The 22312-nt window shown below is 51.3% G+C and overlaps 1 protein-coding gene across 2 annotated transcripts in view; it reads right to left on the bottom strand.

The window, feature by feature from the left end:
• DENND3 (DENN/MADD domain containing 3) overlaps positions 1 to 22312 on the bottom strand; it is a 62748-nt gene that overhangs the window by 4038 nt on the left and 36398 nt on the right. For both annotated transcript variants that reach the window (XM_012648157.1, XM_012648156.1), the window contains exons 14-20: positions 17809 to 18068; positions 16605 to 16775; positions 15144 to 15273; positions 12567 to 12674; positions 9721 to 9860; positions 6416 to 6576; positions 3776 to 3909 (exon numbers count right to left, since the gene is read on the bottom strand). In XM_012648157.1, coding sequence (XP_012503611.1) covers positions 3776 to 3909; positions 6416 to 6576; positions 9721 to 9860; positions 12567 to 12674; positions 15144 to 15273; positions 16605 to 16775; positions 17809 to 18068 — 1104 coding nt within the window. The remainder of the gene's footprint in view (positions 1 to 3775; positions 3910 to 6415; positions 6577 to 9720; positions 9861 to 12566; positions 12675 to 15143; positions 15274 to 16604; positions 16776 to 17808; positions 18069 to 22312) is intronic.

The raw sequence follows: 22312 nt of genomic DNA, 5'->3' as shown, positions 1-22312 counted from the left end.
GGTCGCCCTTACTCTCCTATTTCACTTCTCACCCCCTTTCGAAGTTTTGGTCCTGTCCCATGTCCCCTTTCACATCTGGGCCAGAGCAATGCCACTGGGTGTGGGTCCTGGGTCCTTGTCACTAACACTCGCAGTCAATGTGCACTTGGAGGCTGACAGTGCTTTGGCTTCCAGCCTCTCTTGACCCTTAGTGCTCTTTAGGGTGGGAAGGGTGGTGTTTACATCTCACTTTTCAAATGGAGAACCAGACTCAGAGAGGGTGAGGGGGTTGCCCATGGTGATCACGCATCTAGTGGCCAAGCCTGGATTGAGCCCAAATGCACGGGGAAGCCACAGCCTAACTGTGAGCACGCCCAGCAAGCTGGCAGCCGCTGAGCACGGGTGATGGGGCAGGCGTCCACTTCCCTTCCAGAAAACGCCCTGAGCACTCGGCCTTCCAGGCAACAGTCAGGCTTGGTGGTGCCCAGGGGGAGCTGCCCACCTGAAACACCGTCACGGGACTGGAGAGGAAGCCCAGGACCACCACCCACCCTGCTCCCAGGTCTCTTTCAGGCTGTGCTCGGCACCCACAGAAACCTGCATGGAACAAAGACAAGGGCGTGAGCCAAGCACATGAACCGATGGCATCTGATGGGTGACCAGGATCTTTGCTTGCCATCCTTGTCTAGATGGAGACTTACAACACTTCCTAAGCAAATATTCTCTTTTACCTGAAGAAACCCTACTTTCCTCTTGTACTTTTCTCGTCATTACACAGAAAAACTACTTACTGTGCTACGTTGGAAAATAAAAGGGATTCCATCCTTAAAGCAAGGCTGTCCATCCTCATCTCTGTTATCCCCCAGCTACAATCAACAGGCACCTTTCAGCCCGAAGTCTGGTCAGCTTTGTTAGTCCCAAATGCATCCGCAAGTGGACACACACACCCCGCCCCCAGACACAAGCACATGTACACACACACCTGACAGCCACTGGAGACCAACCGCAGCCGAGGGGGTGTGGCCCTCGAAGGAGAAGACACAAACGTGGAGAGCTGCAGTGCCCAGCTTCTCCCCAGCTCCGCCCAGTTCTCTGCGGGGCAACGGCCTCCAAGTTCCACGGCACATGGCTGAGGGGCCAACTTAAGGCTGCCAGTGCAGCTGGAAATGCAGTGAAATGTCCTCAAAATGAGGGGACCCCAAAATATATGTGTATATATAAATTTTCCTCAACTCCTGGGCTGATTCCTCAACTGCACATAAACAGCAGAAAGCAGTAGCTGGAACATTCAAGAGCCGAGAGGACATTTCGGATCTCCAGGTGTGCAAAGTAAACATTAATAGATGTACGGGAAAGACAGACTGCAGTGCCAGGATAGCAGGGGACATCGCCAACTCTCAGTGACAGACGGATCACCTAGAGAACATCAACAAAGAAACACTGGCCTGAAAATGCACACTAGACCAAACAGGCCTAACCAGGTTTCGAGAACGTTCCACCTGCCTCCTGCAGAACACACGTTGTTTTCATCAGCATATGCAATATTCTCTAGAACGGACCACATCTTAGGCCACAAAACAAGTCTCAACAAATTTTAAAAAGTAGAAATCATATCCAGTATCTTTTCTGACCACAAAGGAAAAAAAATTAGGAACCTCAGAAACTACACAACACATGGAAATTAAACAACACGCTCCTGAATGACCAGTGGGTCAGTGAAGACATTACGAAGGAAATGCAGAAATTTCTTGAAACGAATGAAAATGGAAGCGACACACCAAACTCTGTGGGATGCAGGGAAGTGGCATGCGGAGAGGTCACAGCTGTAAGTCCCTACATCAGGAGAGCTGAGACGTCAGGTAAACCACCGAACAACGCCCTCAAGGAACTATAAAAGCCAGAACGAATCAAAACCACAATTAGTAGAAGGAAAGAAATAATAAAGAGCAGAGACAAATGAAATGAAACTAAAACAACACAGGTCAATGAAATGAAAAGTTGTTTTCTGAAAAGGTAAACACAATCAACAAATCTTTACGTAGATTAAAATAAAAGAGAAGACCAAAATAAATAAAATGGAACTGAAAACAGAGATACAACAATTGAGACCAACAAAACCATACAATTATTTCAACAGATGCTAAAAAAGCATTTGATAAAATTCACATCCCTTTATGATAAAAACCCTCATCAAGATGGGTATAGAAGGAACAAACCTAAAATAATAAAAGCCACATAGAACAAACCCACAGCTAATATCTTACCAAACAGGGAAAAATTGAAGGCCTTTCCTCTAAGATCTGAGACAAGACAAGAATACCCACCTTCACCACTTTTATTCAGCATAATACTGAAAGTCCTGGCCAGAGCAGTTAGGCAAGAGAAAGAAAGAAAGGGCATCCGAATTGTAAAGGAAGAAGAAAAATTAACCTTGTTTGCTAACGAGACATGATCTTACACTTACAAAAATGTAAAGACTCCACCAAGGGTGGAGGGGATGGGTAAATTCACACCTAACAGGTGCGGTGCACGCTTTCTGGGGGTTGGGCAGGCTTGTAGCTCTGACGCAGGCGGTGCAAAGGCAATATATGTAACTGAACTGTTAGTACCCCCGCAATATTCTGAAATTTTTTAAAAAAAAGACTCTACCAAAAAACTGTTAGAAAACCACAGCATACCACTTCACTCCCACCAGGGTGGTTTTAATAATTTTAAAAAAATAGGTAAGTTTTGGGGAGGATGTGGAGAAACTGGAACCCTCATGCTGCCAGTAGGACGCAAACTGGGACAGCCACTTTGGGAGACAGTTAAACAGCGTCAACCCAACGTCCGTCTACAGGGGAAAGGATGGATCGCACCCTGGCGATGAAAAGGAATGAGCTTTTGGTGCTTGCAACATCACAGATGAATCCTAAAAACATTATGCTGACTGAAGAAAGCCAGATACAAAGGAATACATACTATAGGATCCATTTATAGAAAGTTCTGGAAAAAACAAATTCACAGTGACAGAACTAAGAACAACCGTACCCCTTCGAGTGGGGGGGGCACTGCCTGGAGAGGGGACCTTAAGCTGTGCTGGAACTGCTCTGAATCTTGGCTGGTTTGATGGCTACATAGTGTATGTTTGTCCAGACGTGACAATCTGTTCACTTGCTTTGTGCGTTTTACTACATGTAAACTACCCTTCTGTTAAAAAAACACATTTGCGATCATCACTCACATAACCCGGCACTAGCCAAGGAAGCCCTCAAAGTGCTCCGGGACGTTCAGAAACGCAGCAGGTGAGCCACCAGGCAGAGCACCTGCCCCTCCCTTGGCTCCCTGGCAAGAGGCCTGGCTCGGTCCTGCAGACGGGCCCCCAGGTCTGAGCAGGGCCACCAGAGACAATCACATGGCACTGCCTCACCAGGCGGGCCCCCCGAATGTGGACATGAGACAGGACCACCAAGGGCTGAGGGAGGAGCAGCCATAACTCGGGGCACCTGGGCCAGGTGCACCCCCAGAGCAGAGAGGGCAAAGGTAGAGGGCAAAGGTGCAGGGCAGGAGCGTGGCCGGCACGCCCAGGGTGGAGGGCAGAGAAGCCAGGGCAAGTCGTGGGGAGCCCCTGCAGAGCAGCAAACTCAGGTGGAGGAAAGGTCGCTGCACAGCACAGGAAAGGAGTGGAGTTTAAAATAAAAATTGGAAACGGGCAAAGAAAAGGAAATGAGAGAGGCTTTCGCTTCCACCTGGCGTCCTTTCCCAGGCAGGGAGTTGGCGTACCTGACTCCCGGGCACCCACTCCCCCAGGACTTACAGCACCACAGGCGGCCGCCGTGCAGCCTGATGGACGAGAGGCCGCCGCCCGGCAGCTGGAACCGGCTGGTCACCCGCAGCGTGCTCACGTTCCAAGCCAGGACCGTCCCGTCCACGCTGCACGAGAAAACCTCCCTGGAGGTTCAAAAGACACACGCAGGTGTTTAATCGGGGCCTCGCAAACACTTCCAGCCCTTACCCCGGCAAAGAGCAAAGTTACCCTGAGATAAAGTATCCTCCATGTCAATAAAACTCGAGCATCCTACAAACGTGGCCTGAACTAGGTTCGTTAAAACGTAACCAATTCGGCAGAAAAAGGCGGCTTCTGGGGATGCCCACCTCTCCCAGGTATGTGCTGCGGGCCCGGCGAGGTGTCAGCAAGCAGGACCATGGCCGACCATTGACTGAACTCCTGCCTCATCTAAGAGCCCGTCCACATGAGGGGCCGAGACGCACGCACTCAAGTTCACCGTCAGTGCCAGCCGTGAGTGAGGGGGCTGCGGGGGTGGGTTGCAGCAGCACCACGCACCTCCCTTCACCTCCCGAGCTCATTCACTTGCAGGCGGCACCTCGTATCCCACCTGAACGGGGCATGACACAGGGTGCCCCTGAAACTAAGGGAGAAGGGGTACGGAGCAGTGGTTCCCCACCCCAGCCCCGCATCCAGGGCTGGGGCTGCCTGGGACCCACCTCCCACCCCGCTGGGCCTCCGCTTGCTCCACGTCAGACAGGGAGACCCCACCTCGTCCCCATCTCCTGGGCAGCCACTGTGTGCTGGCCCTGGGCTCACTGCGGGACACTCAGTCGGAGCAGAGCAGACACAGCCCTGGCAGTGAGAGAGGAAACTGTCACGAGTCAGACTTCACCCCTGAAAAGAGACATGTTGGCATCCTAACCCCCAGGACCTTAGAACGTGACCTGCTTTAGAAAGAGGCTCTTTACGAAAGTGTCCAAGTGAAAATGAGGTCGTGGGGGTGGCCCTAATCTAGCACCACTGGTGTCCTGGTGTCCTTATACACGGAGACGGTTTGGGCACAGAGGGAGAATGCCATGAGAAGACAGGGCTGATGGGTCCGCAAGGTAAGGGACACCAAGGACTTCGGACAGCCACCAGAGCTGGGACAAAGGAGGGGGGCCTCCTTTGCAGGCTGAGGGAGTGTGGCCCTGCCAGCGCCTTGATGTAGGACTTCTGGTTTCCAGAACTGTGCAGTGTCTGCTGTTCTGGGCCATCTAGGCTGTGGTGCTATCATGGCAGCCCCAGGAGGCTAATGCAAAAGTACATATGTTGTTTGCTACAAAGTGGTAAGTGGTCAAAGCAGGAAGGAAGGTAGGAAGTGGGGGTCTGCCTGGGGAATTTGGATGGGGCCAGAGAAACGAACATCCTGGTTCTCCCAGGGACAAGCAAGAGCAGGAATGCAGGGGACCAGGCACGTAGGGAACGAGGCCCCCTCTGGACAGGGTGAGCAGGTGTGGAGGCCCCAGCCTAGTGACCAGACCCCGGCTCCCCATCAACAGCCTCAGAGTGTTGTGGTTCAAATCTCATTTCCCGGGACTTGGTCCCAGGCAGGCTGGGGCTGGAGGCAGAGCAGGAGTTAGGGGATGAACTGGCACAGCCCAAGTGATGACAGTCATGCTCATCTTTGTGGAGTTCAGAGCTGCCTGTCCTGCATGGCCCAAGCAAGGCAGGGAGGGCAGGACTGGGCCGGCGTGCCTAGCTCTGGGCTTCAGAGGGAAAGAGAAACTGGTGGGTTTTAAAATGAGGGTACTTGGCCGGCCAGGCGCAATGGCTCACACTTGTAATCCTAGCACTTTGGGAGGCCAAGGAGAGAGGATCACTTGAGACCTAGAAGTTCGAGACCAGCCTCAGTGATAACAAGACCCTATCTCTACAAAAAACAAAAGAAAAATCAGCTGGGCGTGGCGGCACGTGCATGTAATCCCAGCTTCTAAAGAGGCTGAGACTGGAGGAGCGCTTGAGCCCAGAAGTTGGAGCTGCAGCAAGCTGTGATGACTCCACGGCACTACAGCCTGGGCAACACAGTGAGACCCCCGACTCAAACACAAAAACAAAACCCAGAAAACAAAAATATTAGGGTACTTGGACTGACGACCACCACCCAGAAGTGCTTTGCCAGAGCACTCCGAAGCTGCCAGGCTCAGCTGGGCAGGACAAGGCCCCCACTTCAGTCCTGGCCAGAGGCTGCGGCTGCTGGCCTGCGGGTGACCTTTCTGGGGGGTGGGCTGGGATACAATCAATGACATGTGTACAATGGAGGCAACACTGAAAACCCAGGAGAGCCCACACACGAATCCAGACTTGTGATGTCACAATTGGCCTATCTCCCCGAAGAGCCACCACGCCCCATGATGCCTCAACAGGGAGGTGAGTGCCTGTACATTTTCCCGCCCTGCTTAGCCTGGGACGGTCTCACAGGAGAAACGCATTTTGCTGCACCCGTGAGCAGAAACAGACCAAGAACATCACCAGGCTGTCCTCATTCCAGACCTGCGTCCCTCTGCACCCCTCAGGGCCCCAGTGGGGTTCCCAACAGTGGGGTTCCCTTTGGGAACCCCACCCTCTGCCGACCCTGCCCCACCCAAGAGCCAAACCATTCCTTCTCCCAGCAGAGCCCACCTGCACCTGGGCGCCTTGTTTCCGTCTTGCACAATCAAGTCCGTGACACTGGAGCGGTGATCCGTGAGCTGCTTGTTGCAGGACATGCTGTGGACGTTGATGATGTAGATGACGGAGTCTTCCGAGCCAATCCACACCTGGTTCTGCTCCACCATCGCCATGCAATTCTAACGGGGGCCAAGGGAAAACGAGCACATGGTTCATCCTCGACCTCCGCGGTGCTGATGTTCTGCTACACATTTGCCACCAGCACTGAACCAGAGCACCCAGGGACGTACAGGGTGAGGGTTATAATCAGTACACAACCTTGTTTTGTGTGTGCTTCTGTTTAAAAGACACCTTATTTATTTCTATTATTTTAGAGGTGGGTTCTGGCTCTGCCACCCAGGCTGCAGTTCAGTGGCACCAGCACAGCTCTTGAGCCCAAGCAATCCTCCCGCCTCGGCCTCCCAAAGCTCTGGGATTGCAGGCATGGGCCACCGCGGCGGCCAGGACACCTTGTTTACATACATACGTTGATTCGTTAACATGGAACTCACAGCCAAAAGCACCCTCGATCCTGCCTGAGCAGCGTGCACCCAGCCCGGGCGTTTTCTCCAGGCGACAGGCCACAGCCTCCTTGTGCTTAAGACCCTGGACAGCACCTCAGCGTTATGCTTGAGGGTCACTTTAAACGGCAAAATCGCCAACGAAAAGCACAAAACCGTGGCACTAACAGGCCACAGGAAGGACACCTGTCGCCAGCGTGAGCTGAGGCCAGGAGGCAGAGCGCCGCCGGGTCCAAACCCGGCTGGGAACGTGCACATCGGGCGACTCAAGTGACTTCCCACTCTGTGCACGTGCACATCTGGGGTAACCAGGAAAGCACCGGGAGTGTCCATGCAGGAGGTTACAAATGAACTTCAGCGGGTGCCGAGCTGGCAAACACAGAGTCTCCAATAATGAGATCGACTGTGGACAACAAACTGCCTGTGCTCTCGCTGGCTAGACAGGGTGTTCCCAGGGTTTCCCACGTCACAAAACAGCCAATGTTACTTGCGGGCTTTCTGAAATCATAAACTAAGGATCAAAACGTGGAAGGGTTATAAAAGTCACCTAAACAAGTGGCATACGCTGTTCTCAACTGCCCATGCCCCCATCCACACATCCCTGAGCCGCTCTCCCTGCGTCTCACCTGGAACTCCCTGTGCGGAGTCGGACAAAGACATCTGGCTGGCGGCTTTGCTTTCCGTTTTTGCTTTTGTTTTGTGATTACCTTTCCTGTCTTCGTCCATGATATGTGCAAATGTCTCAGATTTTCAAATGCAAGTAGATGTCAAAGAACAAAAGTTACATCACGTTGAGGGATGCTGAGGACTAGATACAGTGCTAGATATGGGGGATGTGGTACTAGATATCGTACTAGATAGTATCGATGGTGGTTTATCGTCACTTCTCTTTAAGTCAGAAGAAAGCTCGTACAAAAATTGATAATTTTAATTGTAGCAGTTCAGTATTCCCACAATTTAGAAAAGGGCGTTAACTTGCTGATTTCACAATTATTCATTTAAAAGAGTGGTTTCTTTTTAGGCATCTACTTGAGGACTGGTATAATTTTAGTAAAATATTTTTCTTTAGTGGCCTCAAGATAAGATGTCTTAGATAAACTACTTCGAACTTCAAATTTCAGAAGCAGCAGCACTTTCATGAAATATCATCAAGTTTATTTCTTGCCAAGTGGTACGAAATATCTCTATAAAACTAGCAGGAAGACATTTTCACATAACTGGGCTAACTTGTTGCTTCAAATGTTACTGGCCTGGTTGGAAGGCAGTAGAGACTGCTATAAAATGCAACCTTTTGGTTTTATTTTAAATAGCATTTTTAAAGTTATTCTACTATTTAAAAGTCTTTGAAATGTTTATAACTAAGAACAAACAGAAAAAAATTAAATTTAGAATAAGAACAATTTCCTTAAATTCTACTTCTTGTTTTTTTTTTTTGGTTTGGTCTAAAGCATTATTAGACTTTTTTAAAATGTTGATTTATTGTATCGTGGATCCTGTTACTTTATTGTCTGAGACCTGTTATTTGAATACGGGGAGGAAATAATTTAGCAATTTCTTATCTTGCTAACATGTAAAGTTTGCCACTCAGGCACGTAAGAGTGATCTTCACCCTCTCAGCAAAATGTATTTGAATTCACAATATTTCTGTTTGATAGCAGTTTCGAAAGCACGTTCTGTGCCACAGCCTATCATGTTCTCTCTAGATGAGGGAACACAGCCATCAGAATTGATACTAAGCAGTGCCTGACACATACTTTGGTACATACACTTCACGGATCATTCTTTTCACATCACACATATAAAAAAATAGGCTCTATCACATACAAGGAGTAAAGCGTGATTTCCCTAGCAAGATCCCTGGGGCAGTGGCTTCTTTCAGATCCACAGAGTATCTTGAGTAGGATAAAGCCCACCAGGTAGTAGATGCGTCAATGGGAAAATATTTTGCAAAGTATAAAATGCAATTTAAATGTGGGCCATAAAGAATGCCCACACACGGCACAACAGGCAGATGGACGGAGGGTGTGCAGCCACAGCGAGCGGGTCCCGTGCCAGCAAGGTGGGGAAAGCTGCCCCGTGAGCCACCGGGAGGGCACACGGACCTGCAGGAAGGGGAAATGCTCCAGAAATGATCTCAAAGCAGGAGGAGCTGCCGAGGGCCCCAGGAGACCGGCAAGACAGGGTCCCGGATTCCATACTCTAGCTACCGCGATGTATGACAAAGGAGACACTATGGCGGTGCCCAGAACTTACTACCAAAAATGTATTAACAGCTATACCTGTAAAACTATCAGAAAAAATCAAGCTTGCTTTTATGTGAAGGAATAATGTGTGACGAGTGGACACCGTGAGTTTTGCTGGACCCCGGCCTCACCGCTGCCTGGGACGCAGGGCGGGGGACGGCCACCCAGGCCGACGGAGCGGCAGCTGAACAGCAGCCTTCACACGATCATCTCAGGTGACGCACGCGGGAAACTCAGCGCTGCGGCACAAAATGCAAGAAACGGTTCTCCCAGGGTGGTGCAAGGCCAGCGACGAACAGCGAGAGGAGAGTTCCACCTGGAGTTCCTGAGATCTGTTTATGATGGGGGAGTCAAAGGCATTCTCTTCTCCCTTAAATAAGGACGTGTAAGCAAAAGGCGGGAACCAGCTTACATTTAATTCAAAACCTCAAGATAGAAAGTAAAGGCCTCCTGCTTAGAAAGTCACCTCCTGCAGGCTGACTTAAAACAGCCTGAATTGCATGGCGCTTCGTTTACTCACCAGTTTGGACGTGCCCACTTTAAAGCAGTGCTGGTGGACCGTCCAGGAGGAAGCGTCGTACACAATCACTCTGCCATTGTTCAGAGCGCACCAGAGTTTAGGGTGAGCGTCCTCAACTTTCTCTGCTGGGTCCAGGTGCCCTAAAGAGGAATGAACACAAAAACGTCTGAAGGAGAAGCTCTTGATGCATCAGCAGGGATTCCTGCCAGCCCTTGGGTGTTACTGGGCACCTCCTAAGCGCCAGGCGCCCTGCTAGGTGCTGGAGACGCCAAGATGAGCGAACCCGACACTGCCCCACCTCTTGCCGCTTAGTCTTAGGAGCGGCCAGACAGAATCAGAGCCAGGCGCCCTGGGGACACAGGACTGGGCAGCTTTGCCGAGCCAGGACCCGAGGGTGAGTGAGGTTCACTAGAGAACAGTGTGGGCACAGGCACAGGAGTGGGTAGCTGCAGAGGCCCCTGCAGGACCACAGCCCTGCCACCGATTCACACCCTCGCCCAGAGCGCGGCGGAGCCCTGCGGCCCCACACCTGCGCCAACACCGCTTGGTGGTGTCGATCTGTTTCACTTTGGCCACTCTAAGGGTGTGAAGATTCTGGGGTTTTTTAACTGTGGTTTTGTTTGTATTTCCCTAATTGCTAATGAGGCCGACGGCTTTAACTGGCCATTTGGATATCCTCTTCTGTGAAGTGTCTGTGTCTCTTGCCAATTTTTGAACCGAGTTGTCTCATTCTCCCCAATTTGTAGCTGTTCTATTATTGTTTTTTATCGTTTTGCTTTTTTTTAGATGGGGCCTCACTATGTCGCCCAGGCTCGAGTGCAGCAGCTACAGCCTCGAACTCACGGGCTCAAGTGATCCTCCCGCCTCCTCCTCCCAAGTAGCTGGGACCACAGGTGCCGCCACTACGCCTGGCTAGCCGTTCTGCTCTTCTTGATGTAAACCCCTAACTGATTCCATCGTGCTGTAAACATCCTTCCCAAGTCTGTAACTTGCATTTGCACGCTATTTAAAGTGTCTTTCTAAAATCATTGATTTTAATGTCAAATTCATCAGTCCTTTCCTTTACAGTTAGTATTAATAGTTTTATACCATGGGGTTATGAATATATTCCCCTCTACTATCTTCTAGAAGTGTGCTTGCTTTAGTTACTTATGTTTGTTTGCTTTTACTGTTCGCGTTTAGATCTCACCCCACTAGGAACTGATCTCTGTGTGCAGTGCAAGGGGCTCGGTCCTGACTTTCCACGGAGAAAGTGTCCGCCCATCACTAGTGGTGAAGGCAGCCTTGCCCTCCCCTGCCCTGCAGTGCCTCCTGTGAGAAATCAGGCGGCTTAGGTTTGCCAGTCTTTCTGGGGGCACTAACTCCATGGGTCTGTCAGCTCCCTTGGGGGCAGATGCTGCCCCCGAGATGCACGCCCCACCTTGTCAGGGCCCGAGCTGACGTGCCACCTGCCTTCAGCGCCTGTGGGTGGTTCTCCTAACTCCTGGGGAGCCCTGTGCAGTTGCGACCCAAGGCTAGGGTTAGCCAGGATGCCCCCTTCCCGAGGGGCCCACAAGGCTCGCAAAAACTCTGTCAGCTACGGGCTTCTCAGCCACAGCACGGGAAAAGCAGCTTCGTTATTCTTCACGAATGTCCCTTCTAGACATTCTCAGACGGACCATCATGACAGGAAGCCCAGAGTCTAGCCAGCTTTAATCTGAGGGGAACTGACTGGGATCTAAAAATCCTCACTTTTAGATGAGCTGCCATGACGAGCGACGTCTCGGTCTCTCTCACCGGGAGATTCCTCACCACGGGCCTGCTTGCCCCTCTGGCACGCGAGCTCTGCGCGTGAATCGCCGCTAGCTCTGCGAGGCCGCGGGACGTGCCCATGAAGGTCATGGAGCGCGTCTGTGACACTCACTGTCCGTCCCTTCAGACACGAATACACTGCAAACTGGATTTTAAAAGTCTTTTCTGCCCAGAGCTAAGTTCCTTTGTTTTCCACACCATAAACCCTCTGTGAAAACTCCGCTGCCGCAATTCTTTACGTCAGAATTAAATAAAAGTGTCCTGACGGTTGTAAACCCACAACGCAACGGGGAGCTTTGTTTACACGCAGACCCTTGGTCGCGCCAATTTTCTTCCCCTCATCGTCCTAACACGACTTGCAGGGAACTAGCTGCTCTGCGTACAGAAGGCAGATACACAGCCGCGCCCAGCAGAAAAGAATCGCGTTGTCACACGTTCCGAGCAGCAAAGGTCCCATGTCTGTCCAGTTCCTATGACAACAACTATCTGAGGTGCCATCACCTGATCACAATGACAACAGGACCAGATTAAATAACTTCGCAGGGAAACAATGTGAGCGAAAGTGCTTCATAAACTGTCAGCTGCTGTAGGACGTGAGGGATGGTGACTCTGGAGGAGGATTCCCGTGCTCAGGGCTGGCCCCGCTCCAATCTCTCCTGGGCTCCCCACGGCCCTGCTCATCACTGGGCCACGTCCAAGGAGCAGCTGTGACAGCCTCACACGCATCGCTCAGGACTTCACCTCAAAAACCAAAAAAAAAGGCCAGGCGCAGTGCCTCACTCCTGTGATCTTAGCACTTTGGGAGGCCGAGGCAGGAGGATGGCTCCAGCCCAGGAGTTGGAGGCTGTAGTGAGCTGTGATCCTGCCACTGCACTCTAGCCTGGTGACAGGGTGAGACCCTGTCTCAAAAAAATAAAAAAAGGCAGATATTTTTGTCCGCATTTATGCCATGATGCTGTCTTCTCTTTCACTTCAGGGCTGACCTTGAACCCAAATCTAAATTTAGCAGATTATGTTTAAAAATAGCAGCAATAAACGCCAAGCGACGTCTGTACCTGGTGTGTACAACAGGATGTCGATGGCCTGCGGGGACGTCTCTCCAGCCGAAGGGTCGATTTTGTGCTTCAGTGTTTCCGAGGTTGTCTTTGGGACGGCCACAGGCACTGAAAGACACACACTGTGAACGTTCCCCTCCCAGACACGAGGACACCGATGCTGTCCAACAGCCGCGTAAATCTGCTCTTTCTAGAACACCAGTTTGGGAGAAGCTTCGTCACTTGTGAAGAGGAAGCTCTCCCTGAGGTCGGGCGTTGCAGGCCCCGCTGCTCACTCCCCTGCCGGCAGACACCCCTCAAACGCCTCGCGCCTCCTAATCTGACGTCCAGCCACACTCGATGGTTACACAGCTGGCAGGGTGGAGATTTAAAACGTCGCTCATGACGTAGTCCCGGGTTGAGACCCAGAGATCTAACCCCGAGCACGGTCTCTCCACCTCAGAACTACGAACTTTGGGCCGGAAGAAGCCAAGCCGGGGGGGGGGTGGCCCGCATCCTTGCACACACAGGACGTCAGTAACGTCCCTGGCCTCTGCTCACTAGGTGCCAGGAGCAGCCCACACATGGCCACAAATAACTCCAGCCATTGCCACGTGCCTCCCCCAGGGTGAGGTGCAAAGTCACCCCCAGTTAAAAGCCACCACACCGGAGGACACTCTTCCACGCTCCTCTCTCCAACAATGTTTCCAGACAAAACTGAAAACAGCCCTGGCCCAGACGCTCCAGAGACCAGACTGCTGTGACGTGGCCCCTCTGCCCAGCCCGTGAGCGCCTGCAGGGCTCTCCACTACTCAGTCACTGCAGTCTGGGGCGTCCGGGGCTGTCCTCAGGTGCTGCTTCCCTCCCTGCATCTTACTACACTCACAACAATCCGACGAGACTGATCCCATCGTCCCCGTTTTAAGAAAGATGAGAAAACTGAAATGCGTCGACATTCGGTGACAGCTGAAGGTCACACCACGAGCAGGTATGTGAGCAGGACCCCACGTGGGTCTGGCAGCTGCACCAGAACACGGTGAGCGCTAACTGGCTTCTCTGCCAACACCTCGAGTCATTAAGTCTTCTGTTATTATTTAATTTTGTGCATTTCTAGACTTTCCGTCATGAGTTGACCCTAAGCTATTAAATTAAGCTCAGGACCGTGTGTCACGTAGCTTCACCTCAGAAAGCTTCACACACAGGAAAATGTTTCATAATTTGTTAACGAGGATCAGGAACTCCACCGTGCTCTGTGACCCCGACCCCGAGCTCGGATGGCCCCTCCTGTGCCATCACACGACTGGCAGGCAGGGACTGACAGTGAGCTGTCATTTGCCGAGTGTCACCGCTGTGACTCTGTAAACTGTTTACAGAGGAGTTAGAAGGCTTTCTCAGAACGCTGCACAAAGGCTCGGTGTGAGTTCGGGGTGACACAAACAGCTGAAGTATGAGGTTTACTTGATTTTGTTCCTAACTAAGGAAAATGAAGAGCAATTGATTGTCTGGTTCTGGGACTGTTGGACAAAAGCGCCTCGGGTCATTCCAGCCGGTCTGTGGCAACCTGGACACCCTGAGCATTCTGGCTCCGCCACAGTTCAAGGTCTCCTGGGTCCTGGGAGAGAGGGATGCTGTGGCCAGGAGCAGAAGGGGTCCCATAGCTCGTGACAGACATCACAGAGAGAGTGAAACATGCCGACGTGAATAAACACATAACTGAGGGTTGTTTTTCCTCATTCTGGGACAACTTTTTAAAAAACCAGAGTCTCCTAGGTAGACACCCAAGAGAAATGCAAACAAACATCCACGCAAAAACTTGTATGTTCATGCGGCATTATTCATGGCAGCCAAAAGCAGAAACAATACAAATGTCCAACTGACGGACAGACAAGATGTTCTGTATCAAACAATGCATACTATTTAGTCATAGAAACACTAGAGAATCCTAGACTTGAAAATCAACTTCCAAAAACAAAAAATTTGAGCCCAGCACCAACCTCTGTGTGGTTCTAGAATGAGACAGTCACACGTAAACCCACAGCAAGGAGACTGCAGAACTCCTGTCTGGGGAACTGACCGGACCAAGAAAAAAAGATGTTGACATCCGGGGCCTTTCCTCACTCACGTGGTGGGGAGTCCACCAGCCAAAAGGCCAACCGTGCACAGAGGGTCCCCGGCTTCTCAGTGGGGGTGTTGCTGCTGCAAGCCCCGAGACCAGCTCTCTGACCAGTCCAGAGAGTCCCCGAGCCACTCAATAGCCTCCCGCAAGTTTCCGTTCCACTTACGCCAGCCAGAGGAAAGTCTGTTGTCTGCGACTGAGAATCGCAGCAAACACCCTACCATGGCCAATGGGATGCTACCCAGACATTAAAATTACAAGGTGCCTCAGTGTGCCCTGATAAGCAAGGAGCTCCGAGGAACACTGTTAAGCCAAAAAAGGAAAGATGCAGAATAATACGTGGTATTCAAAAATAAAAAGTATAAAAGAAAAAAAATAAAGAAATTTGGGATCAGTTTAATAAAACAAATGTCGACCGGATAAAACCATGTAAGACGTATATTCGGGACGACATTGCTCCCTCCAGTACACGCTCAGCTTACGTTCCTTCTTCATCTTGTCGAAGTACGACAACTTGGAGGCGGCGTAGATGGCGCCTTGAGACTGCAGCGTGCCAACGACGGCGTCCATCAGCAAGACGTTGGTCAGCGCTTGCTGGACGTACTGAGGGTCCTAGGACAGAAACATGCATTTCAACACAGTGACGACCAGTGAAACCAGCGAATACACGACCTTAGCACATCACGTAAAACAATACTTCCAAAGGCGCGTTTTTTCCAAAGCAATATGAAGAGTTTCAATGAATGATGAATTTGGGTTTTATGTCATATTTTTTTCCACTTATTTAAGACAGATATCAATTGTTTATACCAGGGTCGGCAAACGTTTTCTGTAAAGGCCACGTAGTAAACAATTTTAGGCTTTGTGGGCCATAAAATCTCCATGTGACTACTCGGCTGTGCCTGTCATTGCAACACGGAAGCAGCCACGGACATTTTGTAAACAAACAGGACAACTATGTCCCAGTAAAACTTTATTTAAGAAACACGGTCCACCAACCCACGGGCTTTAGTTTGACTGTGCGGGTTTACGCCAAGTAAACCAGTTGGCATAAAATCAAATGGCTCGTCAAAAACTCACAGAACCCTGGAATCTCGGGGAGGACCCTGTGCCCCTCCCCCCAGACTGGTAACATCCGGCAGGAATGGCAGAGCTGACACTGGCCAGTGACACCGTGGCACGTGCCATCGTCCCCGGCATTTCTCTGATGACTCGTGGAACTACACGTCTCTTTATAACCTCATGACCTGTGCGAGTTCCCCATTCAGTCTTTGCCCGTTTTGAATGCATTTTCTCATTGTGTCTTGCCATTAGGCAGCACAAGTACCTCCCCCACCCCTGTGCCCTCAGTCATTACTTCTGCCGGAGGATCCTTCATTGCTATATGTTAATCTTTTGGTATAACCAAAGCCATCAATTTCCTGTAAATTGTTAAGGTACAAAAATCCCTAGGATGTCAACCTGTCGAAGGGATCCCGTTCTACCCCTGCGGAACTCCTCCTCCTGTGCAGGTGCGGGGCGGAGAGGGGCTCAGAGCAGGGTGTGCCCTCAACGCCCACCTCTGACCTGCCAGAGTGGACAACGTCAGCACAGGCCAGCTCCCAGCCCTCACTCGCTGGGACGTCACCGTAACGGAGGGGGCGTGGAGAGGAAATGGGAAAGCGCAGGGCAGCAGTGCCACGGCCAACCCGCACGGCTCTGCCGACCCCTGCGTCTTCTCACCACGGCCTTCCCAGGGGCCACGAGGCCTTCTGCTGGGTCCTGCAAACCGCAGTGTCTCCAGTGCCGCCTGTCGGGCCCTCATCTAATCCTCTTATTTACTTAGAGGACCAAGACCTGAGCCACTGAGCTAACCGCGGAGCACTGCCTTGTGGGCCCCTATGCGGCGAGATTCGCCTTGAGCTAGCTGGGGGCACGCGCAGAGGAGACCCCGTGTCTCGGACCTTGTAGTCATCGGCTAGCTTCTTCCCAGCCCACATCTCCTTCACCATCAGGTACCAAAGGTCACACTCTGTTTTAAGGTTCACTTCAAAGACTTCTTTCTTGGACACCATTTTAATTTTCAAAGTGGGTATTCTCCGAAGTAGAAAAGTGACTGTGGTACGTTTGACTTCCTACGGAGGCAGAAAAAGAAAAGAGAATTAAGTAAAATCACGTGCAGAGAACATTTGGATTAATGAGAGGAAGAAAGCAAAGGAGGCTCTGAAATGAAGGAGCAGCTGGTCTAAACCACCGCCCTCCCGCCAGCCGTGTTCCGGGCAGTGCCCAGGGGCCAGAGAAGATGGCCCGTAGGACTTGGCCGTGGTGTGTCTACACAGATCCACGCACAGGGACTTGGCCAGTGTTTAAAGGTGGTTCAGTCACATCCTTAAATACTTCTCTTTCTTTGGAATTCTAGGAGAAAGGCTGGCAAAGCAGGTGTGGGAAAGCAAACAGGAGGAAAACAGCAAGAGATGGGGTCCTCGGGCCTGGCACTTACTGTGGGCTGCAACGGTGGCTTCCCCGCCTTTCCTATTCCCCTGACTATCTGGCAGCCGATTACACAGACACTGACATACCCACCGTGCCTCTCAGAGTCCTCTTAAATTTGGGGAAATAACTATAAGGCATAAGATGAATCAGGATCACAAATCAGGACCACAAATCCTCTACAGGGCAAATGACTGTCTCTAAAATCTAATGTTAAAACTGTTAGGAAACTTTTAAATCGTTATAAAATAAACAACATGTGCCAGGTAGGAGCATGATTAGAAAATGTGAGATACAGTAGCTCACGGAGGCTGGCACATGGCAGTTTCTCAATAAATATCTATGGATGAATTACTTTCTGTGATTCTCCTATTTTTCTCCAGTTATAAGTTCAGCCTGCATTGCTTCTCACTTCTCGCCTCCCAAATGCAAGTCAATTGTATTAGAAAATCAGTAAGAGACAAACAGTTACTGCTCTGAGCACATTACATACTGAATCTGTTCAGTGCTCACAACGATGCTACTAGGAAGGTACCATGATTCTTCCCATCTTACAGACGAGCAAACTGAGGAACAAGAAGGCAAGTGGCTTGCGCAAGGGCCACAGCGAGTACTTGGTAGCCTGTTCCAGCTGTTCCCTCCTAAACAAACGTGGATCCCTGTCTGTGCTCCCCTTACCTCTATATTTCTGAAGGTAGAAATCTCCACATAGCCTGGTCTCCCTTCGGTCAGGAGGAACAGGCGCTTCTGGGTCATGGCGATCTTGCCAACACCTAGACTTGTCTTGACAGAGCTCGACAGCTTATAAACACACTCGTTTTTATCCAGATGTTCCATCACCGACCAGGGCACGATGACCTCTTGGGCCTCTGCTTCTGTCTCCTTCCAGCAGTTGTAGAAATCTTTGAATGTTTCCGGGTCGATTTGTTTCTGCTGCCCTTAGTTTTATACGAAGAAAAGAAGGACGTCTTACAGTCGCCACAGAGGGAGGGAGCGGCAGGAACTTCTGCACCACCTTAAGTAATAGCGCATTACCCCAGCAGGTCAGCAGGTGGCGCAGCATGCAAGGCTACCTGGATGGAAAATGCCTCAGAGGACCTTTTCCAGGTACCTTCCCCGGTGCCCCAGGTGTAGGGGTGGGGACGTGGTCTGCACTGAGCCCCTAACTCAGGGATGGCCATGTGACCCAGGCCAGGTAGTCACAGCAACTCTTAGGATTTGGGTGCTCCTCCCTCAGCTGGGCTTTCTGGAGTCCTGAGTCTCCCAGAGCCCACCAGGTTCCTCATGCTCTGGGCAAGGACACTCTCTTTTCTTATGGTGGCAGAGACCTTCCTCAGCCCAGGAACTGGTGGCCACCATTCTAGGGCCAGGAAGGGAGCTAGTCCTACGACAAAGACAACACTGGAGAGACCAGATCCTTGGGGACACTCCCATGCCACCAGATCAGCCTTTCCTGGAGCTTGCCCTATCTCGGTACTCTTTGGTTGTGAGCAAATAATTCACTTTTATTGTTTGCGATGAAGATCATCTTAGTTGAAGCAATAACCTTCCCAAATGTCCAAAAGTCACGGGCTCTGAAGTTGGAGAAAGCCCCAAGTCTGAAGCCCAGTGTCACTACTGCTTAGCAGTGCGACTTCAGGCAAGACACTGAAGGAACCTGCTTCCTTATCTGTAAACTGGAGATGGGAAGACCCACTCGAATCCCATGCACCTGCTAGTAAGTCCTGCCAATCCTAATCTCCTAACATTTCCCTGCAGCTGTCCCTGCCTTGGCTCACATCTGCCTCCACGTCCTGAGCCTGTCTGTTCCTTTCACTGTCCCCCAACAGGCGGCAGGCCCCCCTCAATCCCGCCCAGGAACATGCCCCTCAATGGCTCCTGCCTTCACAGCCGCCCCTGCTCGCAGCCTGCTCTACTCGGCACTCAGAATGACTTTTCTAAAACGCAAGCAGGAGTTCCCATTCCCTTGTTCAGACACTTCAGGGCTCCTTGTCTACACCAAGCCCCAGATTCCTCTAGGATCAGGTCCCTCCTCCCCTTCACACCCTACGTTCCAGCCATACCAAGTATGTTCCAAAAGAGGCCGTGTTGTTAAATGTCTCTGCACACGTATGCTTCTCCGGCTGCTCAGACCAGAAAACTCCTACCCATCCCTCAATACCCAGGTAAACACACCCATGTGCAGCCTTCCCTGACAAGGCAGAGTCATCCTGGCCAGGACACTACAGAACAATGCACACACTTCCCTTATGGCACGACCACATCTAGAAACACTGGCTACGTACCACACTGTACACAGGGTACCACTGAATCCTCACAACCATCTTATGAGGTACAAATCGGGAAACTGAGGCATGGAGAGGAAAGCCCCTTGCTGGTAGAGCCGGGCACTGAGGCCAGGTAGACGGTCCGCTCAGAGCTGTGCTGCCACGTGTTGTGGGTCTGCCGTCACTGCTTGAGAGGACAGGACCTGTATCCTCCTCGCCCCCACCCTAGCTAAAAGCCCCGATCTGAAACAGCAAAAGATGTGGTTAAAGTCCCACCTCAGCCCTGTCCCTGCTCTGACTTCATAACAAGGTGTCACTGGTGACAGTCATCGAGAGAATTTGCCCTTGTAGTCACAACTGAGCCTGGGACAAACTCAGTGGTCACAGCAACTCAACTTGCGAGAAGCCCGCCCCGTGAAGGGGTGGTGGCACTGTCGCGGGCTGGCGTTTGCATCCTCCTCCCACACGGCGGGGACTGTGGCGCCGTGGGAACTGAGGCCAACAGGTCAGGCTTCACCACACAGCGTGCAGGCGCCAGGATGTTGGTGTGAAAACCTCCGCCAGGCGATGGGATTTCAAATTAATTCCTTTTCTTTTTGCTTATCTGTATTTTCTGATTGGTTTACAATGGCTGTATATTGCATACATTTTTTTTTTTTTAAGTTTTAAAGTCACTGGCTCTGAACAGAAAAGAAATATACAACAGTAAGGGTATCTATGAACTGAGGACTGAACTCTGACCTTTTTTCTCTCTTGCCCAAATTCCTTTCTAAGAGGCCTGATAGTCATGCCTCGAAATGATACAATCTCATCAAATGGGTTTTTATTAACCTGGTATAACGTGGCTCACTTTCCAGCCTGACTCTGGTGTAGCGTCACGGGGCACGGCAGACCCCCTTATCTTAACTCAGGCGTCCCCTTCCACTGACTCCAGGTCTTTAGACAAAGCCTCACTCTTCCAGCCAGTTGCCAACCACAGAATCCCCAAACCCACCCATGACCTGTAAGCCCTGCTTTGAGATGTCTGGCGTTTTTGGGCCGAACCAATGTAAACCTTCCATGTACTGATTTATGGTTTTACCTGCAATTCCTGTCTCCATGAATGTGTGAAACCAAACTGACCTCAGGCACATTTTTTCAAGACCTGTTGGGACTATGTTGCCTGGCCAATGGTCACTCATATTTGGCTCAGAATAAACCTTTTAAAATTATTTTACAGTTTGGGTTTATTCCATCAACACACTGTGTGATATTTAAAAAGAAGCCACCAAAGAGGGCAAAGAACGAGGATGTCTGTGCACTCCAGGAGACAGGGCCTAGCAGGCCAGGTCTCCGCAGCCCCCTGTGCTGGGCAGCAAGGCCATCAGGGTCACAGAGAGTATGCAGGGTGTCCCCATGCCAGTGTCCCTCTTCCATTTTAGAAATACTATTCAACGCACCAGCCTTTGTTTGGAGCATCTCGGTCTATACTTCCCAAGGGTTCTGAGTGACTGGATTTAAATCAGAAGCCCTTGCAATATAAACCGGTATCACTGAGACAAGCTTTAGGTTAAGTAGCCGAGCAAGGAAAAGCCCAAGAAACAGGAAAACAGGAGCAGGGCAGTGAGAGTGAAGGCGCAACACCGTTACTTAATGAGAGCTGCGGTCAAAGAGATCTGACGTGGGGCCCGGAGCCAAGGGTCCCGCCCCCTGTGCCACTCAGGACAGATCCACAGCAGAGTCACCGGAGCCTGCAACCGCTTCCTCTCACAGACCACCGCCAGCGCCGGCCTCAGGCGTGAGGGGCCTGGTGGGCTCTGGGAGACCCACGACTCGAGAAAGCCCAGCTGAGGGCGGAGTGGCCAGTCCAAGGCCCCCATCAGGCAGGAAGCGACACTCCCTGTGGCTTCACACTGCCGGGGCTGCAGCAGAGCCGGATAGTGCGTGCCCACAGCCACTGCGCACGCCCACCACTGTGCACGCCCACGGCCGCCATGCAATCCGCAGCGACTGTCACGCACACGGTTGTCGCACATGCCCACGCAGACATGCTCATTCCTCATTTGCCTCCGATTTTCACAAAAATGCCAAACTGTCTGCCTCTCCGCCACCCACACGCCTCCAACAGGACCCCTCCCGCTCATCTCGGTAGCATGCAGGTGATGTCACCATCGGAGGTGCGGCACAGCCATGCTGAAGGACACACACATCAGTGTCCCTGTGCAGAGGCACCTCGCGGCAGCTGCAGTGTGGGACATGCTGGTCCTGCACGATTAATAGTGGACTTCACATATTTGACCATTAAAATATGTAATGATGACATTGCAGTAACTTTTTGCATAAAATCTCACATGTATTCTTACATCCTGTAAATTCATTCTAAGATGGTGACATTTAGCTTTGACCAAATACTAATTTTTGTTAAATACATGGCCATTTGGCCAAAACACATATTATACTTGGGGCTGCTTCACACTGGTAACTTCGGGCTCAGCTTTCCCAGAATCAAGACCATTTCCTGACCTAATCTGCAACACAAAGGAGGCCACAGTGACACAGGGCTGTTGATGGCATAATCATCGTTCCAAAGTCTTTGAGCCCCTCGCTGACATCCTTTCCAACTGGGACTGCCGGACTGGCCCACACGCCCAGCTGTGAAACCACCGTCCCAGGCCCCCTTGCAGCTGCAGCCACGTGACACGATCCTGCCCAGTGAGAGGAGGGCAGAAGTCACTGTGGGGGGAAGGGGTGCCTCGAAAGAGGGACAGACCCTCCTCTTCCTGCAGGGAGAACAGTGGTGCCGGGTTCTTCCACCGTGTCTGACTGAGACGACAGGCCGTGCTGGCAGCAAGTAGGGGACAGAGGGAGGCTGGTCCAGGATGCCACCAAGGAGCCCCTGTGCTCCTTCTGGACTCTGCTCACCTGAGAACAGTCAC

This window comes from Propithecus coquereli, unplaced genomic scaffold (assembly GCF_000956105.1).
Source record: "Propithecus coquereli isolate 6110/MARCELLA unplaced genomic scaffold, Pcoq_1.0 Scaffold28, whole genome shotgun sequence".
Lineage (NCBI taxonomy): Eukaryota > Metazoa > Chordata > Mammalia > Primates > Indriidae > Propithecus > Propithecus coquereli.
The sequence above is the reverse complement of the archived record's forward strand: the minus strand, read 5'-3'. Positions and strand labels throughout refer to the sequence as shown.